Raw genomic sequence first — 18,721 nt, forward strand, 5'->3', positions numbered from 1 at the left:
TGAGGACTGTGGGTGCATTGGCAGAATAGAAGGCTGTGCAGTGCTGGAATGGGAACAGGGAATGGGGTACGTGGTGAAGGACAGTGACTAACGAAGAATGTTGGGTATATTGCACAGTGAGTTCCCATCTGCACAATTCAGATAAGCCAGTATTGGTAAGTACGATCCAGATGACACAGGCTCACAAATGGTCACTGAAGAAGTGAAGAACATTGTGTTGGGCAGTGTGCTCAGCAACTAGGTGGTCCAGCTGTTTCTTGGCCACAGTTTCTCGATGGGCATTCGTGCAGACAGCCAGTTCGTCGGTTGTCATGGCCATGCAGAATACAGCACAGAGTTGAAGCTTAGCTTGTACATCACATGAACCAGACTGGAGTAAGTGGTTCTTGCATCTGGGGTTCAGTGGATTGTGGAATACCACTGTTGGAGTATAAGAACGACCTCCTGACTGCACCTAGCTGTCCTGCCCCCTCTCCACGTCATCCCTGTATGCTCCCACGAGCAGTCTTCACTGCCCTCCTCCGTGCCCCAGCCTCCTCCTTACCCCCACTGCGCAGACTGCTTCTCCCATCACAGTGCAAAGATTGTGTGTGTGTGTGTGTGTGTGTGTGTGTGTGTGTGTGTGTGTGTGTGTGTGTGTGTGTGTGTGTGTGTGTGTGCGTACGTGCGCGCGCGCTTCAGAAGGCCTTTTGGCTGAAAGTTTATTTGTTTAGGAGTCTTTTTGTTGTGCCTAACTGCGACTCAGCATCTCCACTATATGCTGAGTAGCACTCTATCCTTTTCATAATATTGTCATTCGTACAAAAGATTCATATTTTGCTAATAAAATATTAGCTTTCAATGTACATCATGCTCATGTACGATACGGGAATATTCTGGGTAAAGTAAAAGCAATGGAATGATGAAAACTAATCACTTAGAGGAGATGGAAAGCCCTCCAGTGATGTAAATATAAACATAGAACAACTGCAACAGCATGCTTTATTTCAACCATTGATATAATCTGAATTAAACCTGCAACTCCTTCGATTGTACAACAGGTCTAAGCAAGTCGGAGTGCTCTGGATGGGAGTGGAATATTAAATACTAAGTGCACAGTTCACAGAACTGATGGTAACATAATACTTTTAATAAAAAATATAAAATCAAATTCAGTTTTTTTGACACATCTTAAAATGTGCCATATAGTGTGTGTGTGTAAAGATCAACAATGCCTGTACAACTAACATGTACAGTGGCAATGGTAAATCTGGCGAAATGTTCAACAACTGTACACTAAGTCACAGCTACAGTAACTGCTCAGAGCTAGAAGCCGACAGATCCAGCAAGCGCCACGCTGCACGAGGGTCCGGTTCGTCACGGTCTCTACACAACACCCACACGTATGACACACGCATTATTTTCTCAGGATCCCCTTCCACGACTCTGCCTGTCCTAGAAAAGAACAAACAAAAAAATTAGTCATTCTTCAATAAAATCCATTCACTACTGCAAAATAAGAAAACCAACAATGGACTTTATCACTAAAAATTGCCACAGCAGAAGGCACTGAGTAGACCAAGTTTAGTATTTTAACCCTTGGTAGTCTCATAAAAGTATGCACATCTACAATTAAAAGAGCAATTGTATATTACAACTGACATTCTGTTACTGTCAACGCTGCCAGAATGGGCACACTGCTCCAAACAAATAATGCTAAATTGTTCACACAGTTTGATTAATTATTTAATTTCCCATCTTTGCACATATGTAAAAAAGAAATTGTAGGAAAATGAGACACGATTTATCTTGTCGATGGTGTGGAGCAGATAATTCTGTTCAGACACCGACAACATTCCCCATTTGCATATTTCTAAGCATATTTCACAACACAGTCCATGTTTTTGTAGTAATTGCATCACTAGGTGTTACAATCTTCATTGCAGGCCGATTCCTTGTTGTTAGTTATCAAAGGTCAATTACCTGTGTTAAAGGGCTAGTAATAAGAGGAAGCTTAATGATGTACAACTTTAACAGCTAGCTAACATGAAGGAATCAGAACTGGACGAGTTAGACAGCGTACGAACAGTCTTCAAGTGATAATTCAGATGCAGATAGTAGCAGATGCAAGAGAGACGATCAAGTTGTTCGGATAGCAGACACTAGAAACAATAGTGACGTATGGAGAAAAATTACTGGAAAACTAGATCATAAAGATTTCCATAAATATAGTGGTGCACTTCTCTTGCTATCACCTACATATACATTTCTGGAGCTAGAGCATATCACCAACACAACAGAATAATTGAACATTCTCATACATGCTGAAACATTGTACAATAATCTCAACCTTCTGGAAGATTCTATAACATTCTGAAAGTTTCTACAACATTCTGGAAGATTCTATGACCTTATTCAGCATTCTGGCCACTCGTGGCTATTTCGACACTTCATTCCCAGCTGCTTCAACACCTTCCCATAAGAAGTCCATTGCTGCGGCACTCTTTTGGAGTCTGTATCTTCGAAACTGACCCCTGCAGTTCAAAACTGAAACCACCTACACGGATGGGGGATGGAGGGGCTACTGTACAATATAACCCCCACAGGGCTGTGAGGGTGGGTTGTAGAGTTATAGCAGCAGGCACACACACACACCACACTTACTTTCATTATATATGGTGATCAACCAGAACATTATGACCACCTACCTGATAGCCGGCGAGTCCACCTTTTGCACTGTTATGAACTCGCCAATGTGCTCATCAAACCACTCCATCACACTTCTGGCCTTGCGATACGACATTATCTTGTTGAAAACACCACTGCTGTCAGGAAACGTGATTGTCGTGAAGGGGTGTACATGGTATACAACCAATGTATGATACTCATTGGCTGGCACGGTGCCCATACGAATGTTCCCCAGAGCCTAATGGTCTCTGTCCCGCAGTACAGGTGTCGAGGAGCTGTTCCCCTGAAAGATGATGCATTCAAACCCTCCCATCAGCAAGATGAAGAAGGCATCAGGATTCATCAGACAGTCCATCCAACATCTATAATGACGGGTAGCTGCCCAACCCCACGACGTCTGGACACAGTTACACCTCGGCTTCACCACGTGTCGAAGACGTTCACCATGGCACTCCTCGAACACCCAACATGCCGTGAAGTTTCCGAAATGCTTGTGTGGAGACTCCAGGCCATCACAATCTGCCCCAGTCAAACTCAGATCGCACACATTCCCTGCTCGACACACGGACGGCAAGTTTACCGATACTACAGGCACCATACGTGTGTGTGACTAGCAGTCATTCCTTGCCAGGAGACGCTGCTATCGTCTGGATGGGCTTATATCGATAGTAGGTTGGTGGTCATAATGTTCTGGCTGATCGGTGTCTATTGTCACTGATTCCAGCCTCCTCCTGCCATTTAATCCTGATTCCTGGGCAGCTACGAATAACAGTGCCAACAAACTCCTGCAGCGAGCAGCGAAGTTTCAGGATACAAAGAGATGCAAATAATAGTGTCAACACGTTCTCGGGTTAATTAATTTTTGACAATATTCCAATACTAGAAGTCGTTCCTTCAAGTCAAATACAGTAATTGTTGCTGGTGTTTTATTTGCACTCTGTCTCTACAGTTTTTATCCCGCATTTCCCTCCATATTGAAACTCCTTCCGTGCCTCGGGTCGTGTTCTTTACACCAAACCCTTCATTTATCGAGTTGTGGCTATTTCCCCCTCCCCAAGTTAGATTCTATACTCTTCTTTTGTTATCACATTTAACTATCTAATCTTCAGCATCCTTCTGCAGCACCATATTTCACAAGTTTTTATTCTCTTCTACACTGTTTAATGTACACTTTTCACTTCTGCAAGACTACAAAGCTGCACACCAAATGAAGACTTTCTGAAAGAGACTTCGCAACATTTAAAATTTATACTAGACATTAAAATATTTTTTTCAGAAGCTCCCTTCTAGCTGCTGCTGGCTTTCATTTCACATCCTCTCCACTCCTGCTACTGTCAGATAGTTACCTTTCAAATTGCAAAACTTGTCTACTTTCTGAGTTGCTTCAGCATCTCTCAATTTAAAGTGAACACATTCCATTATCCTTGTTTCATTTTTATTAATGATCATCTTACAACCTCTTTCCAAAACATTATTCGTCCAAGTCAACTGCGCCTCTTGAAGTCCTTAGCCGTATCTGACGGAATTACAATGTCATTGGCAAACCTCAAATTTTTTATTTCTTCTCCCTGAAATGTAATTTCCTTCCCAAACTTCTCCTCCATTTCTTTCACAGCTTGCTCAACATACAGACTGAACAACATTCGCAATAAGTTACAATTCTGTCTCATTCCCTTCTCAATCACTGCTTCCCCCTACCACATCTTTCAACTTTTTTAACTGCAATCTCGTTTCTGTACAAGTTGTAGATAAACTTACACCCCATTTACTTAATCCACACTACTTTCTGGATTTCAAAAATTGTATTCCCGTTGATACTGTTAAAAGCTTTCTATAAATCTACATATGGTGTAAATGTAGTTCTGCCCCCCCCCCCTCCCCGTCCCCACCTCTTTATATATATATATATATATATATATATGCTTGTGTGTGTGTGTGTGTGTGTGTGTGTGTGTGTGTGTGTGTGTGTGTGTGTGTGTGTGTGCGCGCGCGCGCGAGTGTATACCCGTCCTTTTTTCCCCCTACGGTAAGTCTTTCCGCTCCCGGGATTGGAATGACTCCTTACCCTCTCCCTTAAAACCCACATCCTTTCGTCTTTCCCTCTCCTTCCCTCTTTCATAATAAGGCAACAGTTTGTTGCGAAAGCTTGAATTTTGTGTGTATGTTTGTGGTTGTTTGTGTGTCTGTCGACCTGCCAGCACTTTCATTTGGTAAGTCACATCATCTTTGTTTTTAGATATATATTTCCTACGTGGAATGTTTCCCTCTATTATAACTATATATATATATATATATATATATATATATATATATATATATATATATATATACACACAACATATCTTGTAAAGTACGTCACGTTTTTAGTATTTCCTCACGTTTCTAAGCTCCACCAAAACCCAGACTCATCTCCGAGATTGGCTTCTACCAGTATTTACAGTATTCTGTAAATAATTCATGTTGGTATTTTGTTACCATGACACTGATGGTTTAGTAATGCTCACAGGTGTCAGCACATCTTCAGTGAAACTGGAATTATTACAAGGATTCCTACTTGGCCTCGGCTGTTTGCCCATTTGATACTCTGCTGCCTTAACTATTTCATCTCTGAAAGCTATGCATTCTATTGTATTCTTTCATTCTGTTTCAAACAGTCGTTGCCTAATGCTCCCACTGAAACTCTCAACAACCACTGGTTCTTTGAACATACGCAGGTTCCTTCATCTTAACTTCCTATCTTTCTGCCATCTCTTCAGTTTCAACCTGCAGCTCATAACCAATAAATTATGGTCAGAGTCCGCTTCTTTGCTGCTTAACAGTTTTGAGATGGAGCCAGAGTTTCACAGGCTGACATTTCCTTTACTATTAATTCTACTTGCATCACATTTTACAGACAGTATCCACATACACTACTGATTGTCCCTGAAAAATTATAGCATTTCACAATACTAAGTCAGTAGACATGACGTCTATCGCTATGGAGCAGTGCACGAGTGATACTGAGGCCCATCTCAAAAGTGTTAAAAATTTGGTTTCAAAATCTCTGTCTTACCATAATATAACCTATCTGTGACCTCTTGGCATTTTCGTGTCAAAATAGAGGGAAACATTCCACATGGGATAAATATATCTAAAACAAAGATTATGTAACTTACCAAACGAAAGTGTTGGTATGTTGATAGACACACAAATAAACACAAACACACACACAAAATTCAAGCTTTCACAACCCATGGTTGCTTCATCAGGAAAGAGAGAAGGAGAGGGAAAGACGAAAGGATGTGGGTTTTAAGGGAGAGGGTAAGGAGTCATTCCAATCCCGGGAGCGGAAAGACTTACCTTAGGGGGGAAAAAGGACAGGTATACACTAGCGCGCGTGCACACACACACACACACACACACACACACACACACACACACACACACACACACATCCATCTGCACAATACAGACACAAGCAGACATTTGTAATGGCAAAGAGTTTGCGCAGAGATGTCAGTCGAGGCGGAAGTACTGAGGCAAAGATGTTGTTGAATCACAGGTGAGGTATGTGCGGCGGCAAATTGAAATTAGTGGAGGTTGAGGCCTGGCGGGTAACGGGAAGAGAGGATATACTGAAGGGCAAGTTCCCGTCTCTGGAGTTCTGATAGGTTGGTGTTAGTGGGACCCGGACGGTGTAACACTGTGCCAAATTGTGCTGGCCATGCACCGAGGCATGTTGAGCCACAGGGTGATCCTCATTACCAACAAACACTGTCTGCCTGTGTCCATTCATGCGAAAGGATAGTTTGTTGCTGGTCATTCCCACATAGAAAGCTTCACAGTGTAGGCAGGTCAGTTGGTAAATCACGTGGGTGCTTTCACACGTGGCTCTGCCTTTGATCGTGTACACCTTCCGGGTTACAGGACTGGAGTAGGTGGTGGTGGGAGGGTGCATGGGACAGGTTTTACACCGGGGGCAGTTACAAGGGTAGGAGCCAGAGGGTAGGGAAGGTGGTTTGGGGATTTCATAGGGATGAACCAAGAGGTTACGAAGGTTAGGTGGACGGCGGAAAGACCCTGCTGGAGAGCCACATTCAGAGTCTGATCCAGTCCCGGAAAGTATCCTGTCACCAGTGGGGCACTTTTGGGGTTCTTCTGTGGGAGGTGCTGGGTTTGAGGGGATGAGGAAGTGGCTCTGGTTATTTGCTTCTGTACCAGGTCGGGAGGGTAGTTGCGGGATACGAAAGCTGTTTTCAGGTTGTTGGTGTAATGGTTCAGGAATTCCGGACTGGAGCACATTCGGTTGCCACAAAGACCTAGGCTGTAGGGAAGGGACTGTTTGATATGGAATGGGTGGCAGCTGTCATAATGGAGGTACTGTTGCTTGTTGGTGGGTTTGATGTGGACAGATGTGTGAAGCTGGCCATTGGACAGATGGAGGTCAACGTCAAGGAAAGTGGCATGGGATTTGGAGTAGGACCAGGTGAATCTGATGGAACCAAAGGAGTTGAGGTTGAAGAGGAAATTTTGGAGTTCTTCTTCATATATAACCTCCTTTCATAATTTTTCCAATTGATGTTCTATTTCTTTTCCATCTATCAAATTCCAGTTCCACAACACAATTAAAACTTTTGTTTCCCTTAACAACATTAATAATTTCTGTTCAAAAAGTAAGATGACTTTTCAAATTGCATGGGCAATGTACATTCGATAATCAATCTTTTTTTGTTAGGTTGGTACACATGTCCCAAACATATGTTCACAGTTTCAAGTGTACAGCATACTTCGTTTGTTTTTGACAGATAGAAAGGTTAGATGTGTTTTAGTGTGCTCGACAATTTTCGATGTTTTATATATTAATCGAAAATCATCGAGCACATTGAAAAATGTATAAAAAGGAGCAAAGAATTTGCATCAAGTTTTGTGGTAAAATGGAATCAAGTGCTCTAGAACACTCTGAAACCAAAGCCCTATCGTCCCAATTGAAACATCCCAGAGAAACAAAAAAGCATGCCAAGTTTTATCAAATACCTTGATGTAGTGCATCATAAATTTTTGTCTCAAGGTCGTACAGTCAATAAGGAGCATTACCTTTGTGGGGAAGCAGCCTACTCACGCCGTATAAAATTCACATCAGTCTTTTCATTGTGTGCCAGCCCAGTCCACTGTAACTAGCTCTGATGTCATAAATGTTGCGCAATACTTTAAAAATCAAGTAAATAATCTGAAACGTCTATAGCATATCAGGAGTAATACTAAATCAATATGTGTTGAATATTAGTTCAATAACTTTAACCATTTTCGAGATCTGGACGTTTTTCTGTAAAAATCATTGGCGCAACAGAAAAGAGCTAGAAACTTAAAAATTTATATTTAGATTCCTTTTTCATAATAATTTAGTAGAAACAGTATTCTGCATCTCACAAATTAAAATTTTAGTTGAAATTCATGATTTTCTGGTTTTTGTCTTAAAAATTAAGGAAGCAAGATAGATTAAGTAGGCGAATAAATAAGGCTAGGATGTTTAAATTTAAGTAGAAGGGAGATCCGCTATAATCATAAAGATGTGAGAAGTTTCAATTGAATAACTATAAAACTATAGCGATAGCGTATCTCCAAAGGGCAAGTTCAGAGTTCGTCTACTGCGTGTAGTGTAATTAAATTAATTCTCTCGCCCAAAACATTTAACTTAGCCATGTCACGCTTTTATTATGATTACTTACCTGTGTGCTGAATGCACATTTAAATTGAGAGTTTCATCGGCCATCAGCAAAGGAAGCGATGATTTATTCAATAACTTGAAGTGGTGCAATACTAGCCCAGCGGCTAGCCGGGAGAGCAATTTTGATCAGGCGTTCCCTTAGCCGTCCGCACTGCGGCTTTATATATAAGAACGCTGCGCGAGGAAGAAAGGCCCCAGTTCTCTCCAGACGCTGAATACCACACCACCTGTGCCGGGAGTCGCGTCGTGTCGGTATCATTGCTATAAACAGCCTCGGATGCCGTATTAAGTTACTCGGGATATGTGTAACCATGAAATCATTTTCGAGTGAAGTGTTAATTCTGGGATGACTTTAATGATCTATCTTCAGTTTGCGTATGTCGTATTTTCACGTGCCACCGCGGGACAGACATTCTACCATTATTTAGCGTGGCGTTTGATGAACATTATCATCAAATTATGGCAAGCATTCACTTATACATTTAATTTGAACAGTTATAGTTGTATCAGCGCATTAGACTCTGAACTGCTCTGTTAGTTGGATTGTGCGGATTCTTTTTTTTAATCTGTGACTTTCAGAATATAGCGAACGTTTTTACAGGATCGTTTTTTGATTATGAATCCCAGACAATCTCCTAATTCCTCAGAGCTATAAGCTGTAGCTATAAATGTATTTCTCAGATGAAGTGGGCACTAGGAATTCTAATTACAGGCTTCACGTTTTGCTAATCACTTTCTGGTTGCCAATATTGTAGTTAGAGAGCCAGTGTTGAGAACGGCAAAAGACAGCATAAATAATAGGAACATTTATAAACCAAATAATTCCACCCGCCGCCCCACATATGGTTAATCGGCCGGGAAATGCACCTTTTCTACATAACATTCTACATTTAAATAACAACATATAATTCCACCAGCCGCCCCACACCTTGATGTTATGCGCCATTTGCTAGCAGCAATACGCAAAAAAATATCCGGAGTTGTGGAAAAACAATTCATGGCTTTTGCATCACGACTATGCACCCGCTCATTCATCGTTGCTTGAGAGAGATTTTTTGGCCAAAAGCAACACGAGAATCATGCCTTAGCCACCATATTCACTGGATTTGGCCCCCCTGCGAGTTTTTCCTGTTCCAAAAACTGAAGAGACCTATGAAAGGATGAAGATTTTCAACGATTGAGGAAATAAAAATTGCATCGCTGGAAGTACTCAAAGCTGTACCAAAAAGTGCTTCTGAGAAGTACTTTAGAGTCTTGGAAGAAACATTGGCACAAGTGTATTGTATTTGAGAAGGACAACTTTGAAGGGGACAACAGGAATATTGATGGATAAATAAATAAATATTTTTTCATAAAAATATTGTCACCTTACTTTTTGAACACACCTCATATTCTTTCAATCTCTTCACCATCTGTGAAGCTTGTAGGCATATGCACTTGCACTGTTGTGGTGGCTCTATCCTTCGTTGGCTAGTATAATGCATTCATAATGCCAGGGGTCTCCAAAATACAGTCCGAAAGGGATTTAATCTGGCACGCATCATTACGAACAGTAAAGCAAATATTAGGTGCAATCAAAAAGCTTCCATTTGAAGGGGGGTACAATCCAGAATCGGAGTATCGATCAGGCAAAAATCACTGTGAGAAGTAAGGCAATCATCCCATCGACACACCAGGTTGAAGGTACAGGGTGTTTAAAAAATGACCGGTATATTTGAAATGGCAATAAAAACTAAACGAGCAGCGATAGAAATACACCGTTTGTTGCAATATGCTTGGGACAACAGTACATTTTCAGGCAGACAAACTTTCGAAATTACAGTAGTTACAATTTTCAACAACAGATGGCGCTGCAGCCTGGGAAACTCTATAGTGCGATATTTTCCACATATCCACCATGCGTAGCAATAATATGGCGTAGTCTCTGAATGAAATTACCCGAAAACTTTGACAACGTGTCTGGCGGAATGGCTTCACATGCAGATGAGATGTACTGCTTCAGCTGTTCAATTGTTTCCGGATTCTGGCGGTACACCTGGTCTTTCAAGTGTCCCCACAGAAAGAAGTCACAGGGGTTCATGTCTGACGAATAGGGAGGCCAATCCACGCCGCCTCCTGTATGTTTCGGATAGCCCAAAGCAATCACACGATCATCGAAATATTCATTCACGAAATTAAAGACGTCGGCCGTGCGATGTGGCCGGGCACCATCTTGCATAAACCACGAGGTGTTCGCAGTGTTGTCTAAGGCAGTTTGTACCGCCACAAATTCACGAAGAATGTTCAGATAGCGTGATGCAGTAATCGTTTCGGATTTGAAAAATGGGCCAATGATTCCTTTGGAAGAAATGGCGGCCCAGACCAGTACTTTTTGAGGATGCAGGGACGATGGGACTGCAACATGGGGCTTTTCGGTTCCCCATATGCGCCAGTTCTGTTTATTGATGAAGCCGTCCAGGTAAAAATAAGCTTCGTCAGTAAACCAAATGCTGCCCACATGCATATCGCCGTCATCAATCCTGTGCACTATATCGTTAGCGAATGTGTCTCGTGCAGCAATGGTAGCGGCGCTGAGGGGTTGCTGCGTTTGAATTTTGTATGGATAGAGGTGTAAACTCTGGCGCATGAGACGATACGTGGATGTTGGCGTCATTTGGACCGCAGCTGCAACACGACGAACGGAAAGCCGAGGCCGCTGTTGGATCACCTGCTGCACTAGCTGCACGTTGCCCTCTGTGGTTGCCGTACGCGGTCGCCCTACCTTTCCAGCACGTCCATCCGTCACGTTCCCAGTCCGTTGAAATTTTTCAAACAGATCCTTTATTGTATCGCTTTTCGGTCCTTTGGTTACATTAAACCTCCGTTGAAAACTTCGTCTTGTTGCAACAACACTGTGTTCTAGGCGGTGGAATTCCAACACCAGAAAAATCCTCTGTTCTAAGGAATAAACCATGTTGTGTACAGCACACTTGCACGTTGTGAACAGCACACGCTTACAGCAGAAAGACGACGTACAGAATGGCGCACCCACAGACTGCGTTGTGTTCTATATCTTTCACATCACTTGTAGCGCCATCTGTTGTTGAAAATTGTAACTACTGTAATTTCGAAAGTTTGTCCGCCTGAAAATGTACTGTTGTCCCAAGCATATTGCAACAAACGGTGTATTTCTATCGCTGCTCGTTTAGTTTTTATTGCCGTTTCAAATATACCGGTCATTTTTGAAACACCCTGTACCTATTTGGCAAAACAATGTGTCTCGCTTTATGAAGAAGACCGTAACTGCGTGCTGCACATCCTCGTCTGACAGGAACTGTCAACCCTTTGAGTACTTTTTTAAGGGACCAAAGGCGTGATAATCACATGGGAGAAGATCAGGACTATAGGCTGGGTGCTCAAGTGTTTCCCACTCGAGTTGGCAGAACTTCTGCATTATGACATTTGCGATATGACGACGTGTGTCATAATGAAGCAGTAACACCCATTGTCAACAGTTTTTCCGGATGGTAATTTTTGACAACCTTCATTCTCAGATGGCTGTCTACCAATGTTTGTCCTTCAACAACCAAGAAAAGAATAATAGCACAGTCCGGTTTGGATGAATTTGGTAATAACATCATCATAATTCACATTTACCGCATACACATCAGAAAGATATGAGTACCACACTAATCTATTACTTACATGTTGTTGTTTATACCAACATCAGTCACACTACACTGCAGCAACACCCTCAAACAGAAACTGCCAGAGTTTCGACTGACTTTGCAGCGAGCCTCTTCAGGCTGGTTAACTGCTAGATACTGATGATTGTGTTCCCTTATACACTGTCTATTTCAGTCATCAAGTGGTTACCTATATACGTGTCTGGGATGTCATCGGAAAACTTGAAGAGAGGTACCCATGGAGGGGGTTGTCTGTATGGTAGGCTATTATATTGCCTGTGCTCTTTTGGTAGGGTATCGGTAGGCAAAAGCAAATCAGCAGTTTGTCCCCATGATACCTCTCTGCAAATTGCCCAGTGACGTCCCAGACACGTGAAATCAGTAGACAGCTGAAACAGATAGTACATAGTGGGAGTCTATCACCAGTATCTGGCAGTTAAGCAGCCTAATACCCAAAATTATTTTAGCCAAAATTACACTGCCTGTAGAAGGCTATGAACTTGCAGTATCACAATTGTTTAGCAGCTTAAATCCACAAAAGAACTGTTCTACTGTAAGTTACTATGAGATCTGGTGAAATTTATTCTATTTTTTCCTTGATGCAAAGAAAATATATGCTGTAGTCTCACAGCAATTTCTACTGTGGGCACCATCAAAGCTACATTGTAAAGAAGCTACAATTATCAAACAAATGCCTATCACTGGCATACTTTATGCAGAAACTGTCACTCACTTAGCTCCCACTACTTACAGCCGACAACTGACATACAGCTGCTGCTTTACAACACTGCTGTATGATATTATATGTCATTCTAGTGCAGACAGCATAGCACAGCATCCACGAATGTAAACAAATGAGAACTTGGACCGCCCGAGGGGAGAGGAGCAGTGCGGGGGCTCGAGCCCCTTTGTGTACAGTGAAATTTTTCATTTTTAAATCTCTATCGAAATGACTCCGATCATTATTTTTGTTCAGTTAATTTGTTTAAATGTAATTTTTTCTATTCATTTGTCTATTCATTAGTCATCACACGAAATATATCATTTGCTCTCATTTTTCTCCCTATCAGTCTTTTTCTACTTGGAATCCTCATTCATGTGATTTTAATTACTGCTATGTATTTTCTTCCAAAATTTTTTCATCGATTATCACAAATGAAGGTCCACTAGGGAAAATGGTTGCAGGATGTTATTTATTGCACCTTAAGCTACATCACGGTATTGTATTTGCACTGAGTGGCACATTGCTACGGTACACAATCAGTGCAGGTACTTCAAGAGCTGACTCAATAAAAACTCACCGTGTGATTCAGTCTACAGGAAGAAGAAAGTCCAAAACCTCATGAACATGCACATGCGAACAAACTCAGGACGCGGCTTTTGTAAGCGGCTGCCGACTGAGCACTCGAGCAATGACATTTGACACAATACGCGAGCTGAGGTTTGTAGTAGTCAAACTCGGTGTAAGCCTGCCCAGCTTACTGCCACCCGCAACTAAACACCTCCACCAATGGGTCTGCCCGTACTACACATCACGTGCAACCTCCGTGGCAGGTTTCTGCACTATTCCATGATGCCACTCACGCCAGCTCATCTGCCACTACTGTGATGTCCACTGACGGGCACACCAAAGGTGTGGATGAAATAAACAGTTTGCCTAAAGACTCGATTTTTGTCATGTACAGAAGAGGGAAAAACGTGATGGGGGAGGGGATCAACACAAAAATTCCAAGGAGATGCCTTCCTTATTTGTCCTATAATCACCACTTTCACTGCCCAGAAGTAAAGAAAAATGGTCAAATATTGAATCTTTTCTGAATATCTGTTCAAAGATCTGTATGCATTTTCTGATATACTCACTTGTCTTTGACACAGATTATCTGTTGCGAGGTGAAGCTGATAACCAGGACAGGTCCCTGGTCCATCATTTTCCCCATTGCCAGGTCAACATTGTCAACGTCGAGCACTTTGGAGTCTATGATCAAACCTTGTGCTCGTGCTTGCAGTATCGGAGTAGACAATAACCTGCCAAGAGAAGACAGTCAGAAATATGTGACATGGTTAACATAAAGTACAAAATATTTAACACTTAATTTACATACAGGGTGATTTTGCTGAACTACAGGAAACGATCCCTGACAGAATAAGGAGCAAAATAGGTTGTATGGAAATATGCTGGAAATGCATTCTAGGGAAGATACACCCACTTGAAGCTGGAGATAGAAGATCTTTGACAGTGTATATTTCAACGATTGAAAGCATATATGATGACATATCAGGCAACTAGGAAGGATTTGGTCTACCAGTGTTTTCGCTCCATACTCGAAACGGTGTTAAAAGTCACCTGTGATGACAGGGTTGTCATACGAAAGTACTAGGTGGCACCCCTCCACTGCTGTGGCCAACTCGATCCGGTGTGGACATGTGTCGTGCAGTGCTGAGAGGAGAAGGCCCAGTATATTGACCAGAAAAAGGCCGATGTAATCTTTACATATGCGCAGGCAAATGGCAATGGGCCATTGGCAGCAAGACTACTGGGAAAAATATTCCCGCCGACACCAAGCGCACTGTTTGTAACAGTGTTTCGTCATTTGCGTGTGACGGTCTTGTTTATGGGAATGGCCAACTGTGAAAGGTGGACGTGTCCAGCACATACAGGAGCCTTGAAGGAACAGGTGTTGAACATTAGAATATGACCCCAGTGTCAGCACCGGGCAGAGGGCCTGCCAGTATGGGAAAAGCCAGAAAACCGTGTGGAACATTCTCTGTGACAACTGCCACTAGCCGTATCACTATGCGTGCAGGCCCTATTACCTACAAATTCGCCTTGGTGGTGACAGCTTTGCCACTGTTTCATTGTACAGACCACCACAATACTGGGTTTTGTGTCATCCATCCTATTGACAGACGAGGCTGCCTTTACAAGGGCCAGTACCGTCAACATTCGCAATGCCTCCTTGTGGGTTACAGCGAATTCAGTTCGGCATCAATGTACGGTCAGGGATTACTGGAGACCACCTCATGGGACCGGTCACGGGAATCCACTGACGGGAGATGCACCTTCAGCTATAATAATGGTAATGGTGTTATTACACGACAGTGTGCCAGCTCACTTCCACATTTCCGTGCAGAAGAATCTCTACATCTATCCCGAATGGTGGATCAGACGAGGTGGTCCAGTCACACAGCCCCCTCAGTTGGCAGATCTTGACCCTTTAGAATTACACCTGTGGGGACACCTGAAAGAAATCACATATGCAGAGCCCATCCCAGACGTGCAGATGCTGGAGCAATGCATTTGTGGTGCCTGTGATGCCATTCGGGCGAAGAATAGCATATCATAATGTGTGTGTCAGTTCCTTAGAGGCCCACAAGTGTCACTTTGAACACTTTCCCTGAAGATGGTCTCATCGCAGCAGTGTACTGTGCAGGCATGAGTATCCTCTCAGCGACTGTTTCATACTGTTTGTCCCCATTTAGCAAAATCACTCTGTATACGCTGCTTTATGGTTCACAACGGACATGCAAGGACAGACTGTATTAGCAAAACCAATGTAATGAAGAAACAAAATTTGTCCAGCAGGTACGGACTTTAATGTTTAATGGAGTACAATCAACTTATAGTTGGCAATAGAGCAGTAGAGTATGCTACAACAGAAATCATTAGTTGGCAATAGAGCAGTGGAGTATACTACAACAGAAATCAAACCCAGACCTTTACCACACACAATCTCAAACAGCTCAAGAGTATGCTACAACAGAAATCATTAGTTGGCAATAGAGCAGTGGAGTATACTACAACAGAAATCAAACCCAGACCTTTACCACACACAATCTCAAACAGCTCAATCAGTGAAGATTTTAAGGAGTAAACACACACACACACACACACACACACACACACACACACACACACACACACACACACACACAGAGAGAGAGAGAGAGAGAGAGAGAGAGAGAGAGAGAGAGAAAGACCTTGTCCCGGCTGACTACATTTTGACATTTTGCTGTTACTGCAGCTCCATTGGCCTGTTGATTTCTCTGAAGGAGAACTCATCCAAAATCTAGCGAGGTTCTCCAACTTCTTTATGTGCCACTGAACGACTTGGCACCTCTTCTTTTCATCAAGTTGTCATCGTGATTGATTAAAGTATGGACATTCCACCAGGACTTTCCATTACCATATTCAATTGGTACAGTCTAGTTACCAGCATTATATACAGTCAGTCCAACAGGAAAGGTGACTGATTCCATATTTGCATAACTACTAATGCCATGGATGCACATATAAACTAGCAAGGTTTTTCAGCTACCTTCTGTTTTAAATTTAATAGCACTGGCATCACAGACTGTTTGTAAAACTGAAACTTAATCAGTATGTTTTGAATTTCAGTTGTGAAAGGAGCAACAGAACAACATGCAAACATCAGGTTTTATTTTAAATTAAGTAAAAGTGCTACACACACTTTTGAAATGATACTAACTATTTATGGTAGTGAATCAATGAGTTGTAGTGAAGCAATGAGTCGTGAAAACTTTTTTAGTAGAACGAAAGGTTTCACAATGATAGAAAGAGCATTATGCACAGTTCAAATCAATGAAAATGTTCAAAAACTGGCAGAAATTATTAAAAACGATCACTGTGCATCTATCAAGTTAATTGAATAGCTCACCTGAATTCCTAAAATCACTGTACACCACATTCAAACTGAAAATTTGTGAAGCCAGAAGATCTGTTGTCCCTTTGTGCCCCACCCACTGATGGTCAAAAAGATTGCAGGGTGGAACACAGCAGAGACAAAAAAAGATGGGCTGTTAGGGACCCACACTTCGTGTCTCGATCATAACAGGCCAAGAAAATGTAGTGTTTTCAGTACCACCCACTTACAAAGTGCCAAAGCTTGGAATGGAGAGGTCTGGAATCTCCAAGACTGAAAAAAGCGTGCAAGCAGGAAAGCCGTCTCAAGACAGTGTTTTCTTTGATTATAAAGCAATTATCCATAAAGAACACATTCCAGATTACTACTTGGGTGTCATATCGTTTATGGGTGACGACAATGCACTGGTGCACAAAAAACCGAGATCATATGCGATTTCTTGGCTCAAAAATGTATCGCTGTGCTTGAACACCCTCATTATTAATTTGATTTGTCTCTGTGTGGCTTTTGGTTATTTCTGGAATGGAAAACAGCAATAAAAGGAAAGAGTTTCAACACTATTTCAGATTCCAGAAGGCTACGACTGTGGTATTCAAGGCAATTCAAAGTTGCAGTATACTAATTGTTTTGAAAAAATTTTCAAATGCTTTCAGTTCTTATTGATCACCAAGTAGTCTATTTTTGAATCAAAAGTTATTTAAACTAAAAATAAATGTCTCATATTTAACTTCACGCCAGACACCTTTCCGTGGGTCAGACTGAGTCCTGCCTTTAGATAACATCAACTATTTAACCCTGATAGTGTGCATCTCAAACTGTCACATGAACTGTACACCAGTGTCACAGTGACCCTCAGTTATTTGCTGGGAAAATTGCCCAAAAATAGAATATTTCTTAATGAAATTTGACTCTCATATAGTAAACTCATTTAATTTCACCTCTATTACCTACTTTTCCAATCAATATTAGTATTAATGCATCCAATATTCGAGACGAAGTAAAAACTGTCATGGAAACCTTTCAACGAAGAAATCTTAAAGTGATCCGGATCTAAAGACTTTATTTGCAGTTTAATTAGATGAAGATGCCATTGACTTAATGAAATGCACATATTACACAAATATTTCTCAATTATTCATAAATCCGTTCATTCATTATTTCTATACTCTTGGAATATGGACTACAATATTATTGGCAGCTGTCAGGCCTCAACTATTAGTGACAGATGTTTCAACATGACCATTCTTAACATGGATGACTGTATTTTCTTCACTTCAGTCTGAAGATTCAGTGGACTGATCAATTTTGCCACTGCCCATAACTGCTGTAGAAGCATCAACTTCAGAATCACTTTCAATCACTAAAGCCACTTTCACAATTGAGCTCTTGTAGCAATGTTTCCCATATAGCATCTTCCATTAGTAAAATGTCATCTCTACATGCCAACTTCACATAGATGAACTTCACACTCAGCGACAGAACACATACATAATGTTTACTTCAGAGGATCACAGTGAAGTGTCAAAAATATTTCTGTGAAATTAATTAAACAACATTTTCAAAAATCTCTTTTGTACTAAATTTCACTCAATGCTAACATTGGTGACAGTGTGCTGTGTATGTGCAGTAGTGCAAACAGACTGACAAACAAAAAATTCTTGTGTCCGAGTGACCCTGGTGTACGCTTCTAGGGTCAACATTGCCATTCATCTTTCAAGTCCCTTTTCCTGGTTGTCCAACTTCGTTGTTCGTTTAGGGCTGTCCACCTTTTATGGTCATATGATTCATTCTGCATGTTTTACATTTTGGCTTTCATCACTGCTTCGATGAATTTATTATAATCTGACCGGGAATTATGGGAAGGCCACTGTGCTGTAAATGATCTGAAAATAAGTTAACTACTACATTTAAATTTGTTTTTGTCAATTATATATTTTTCACTGGAGTGACAAAGAAATTGGTATAGGCATGTGTATACAAATACAAAGATATGTAAACAGGCAGAATAAACCACTGCAGTTGGC

At 41.6% G+C, this 18,721-nt stretch overlaps 1 protein-coding gene across 1 annotated transcript in view; it reads right to left on the reverse strand.

Moving 5' to 3' along the window:
• Positions 1 to 964: 964 nt before the first annotated feature.
• The window catches only part of LOC126424853 (mitochondrial import inner membrane translocase subunit TIM44), a 57,939-nt gene continuing 40,182 nt past the window's right edge, over positions 965 to 18,721 (reverse strand). The window contains 2 exon segments of the mRNA XM_050087665.1: positions 965 to 1,434; positions 13,897 to 14,061. Coding sequence (XP_049943622.1) covers positions 1,287 to 1,434; positions 13,897 to 14,061 — 313 coding nt within the window. The 3' untranslated portion in view covers positions 965 to 1,286.

Source organism: Schistocerca serialis, chromosome 10 (genome assembly GCF_023864345.2).
Source record: "Schistocerca serialis cubense isolate TAMUIC-IGC-003099 chromosome 10, iqSchSeri2.2, whole genome shotgun sequence".
In the NCBI taxonomy this organism is placed as follows: Eukaryota; Metazoa; Arthropoda; class Insecta; order Orthoptera; family Acrididae; genus Schistocerca; species Schistocerca serialis.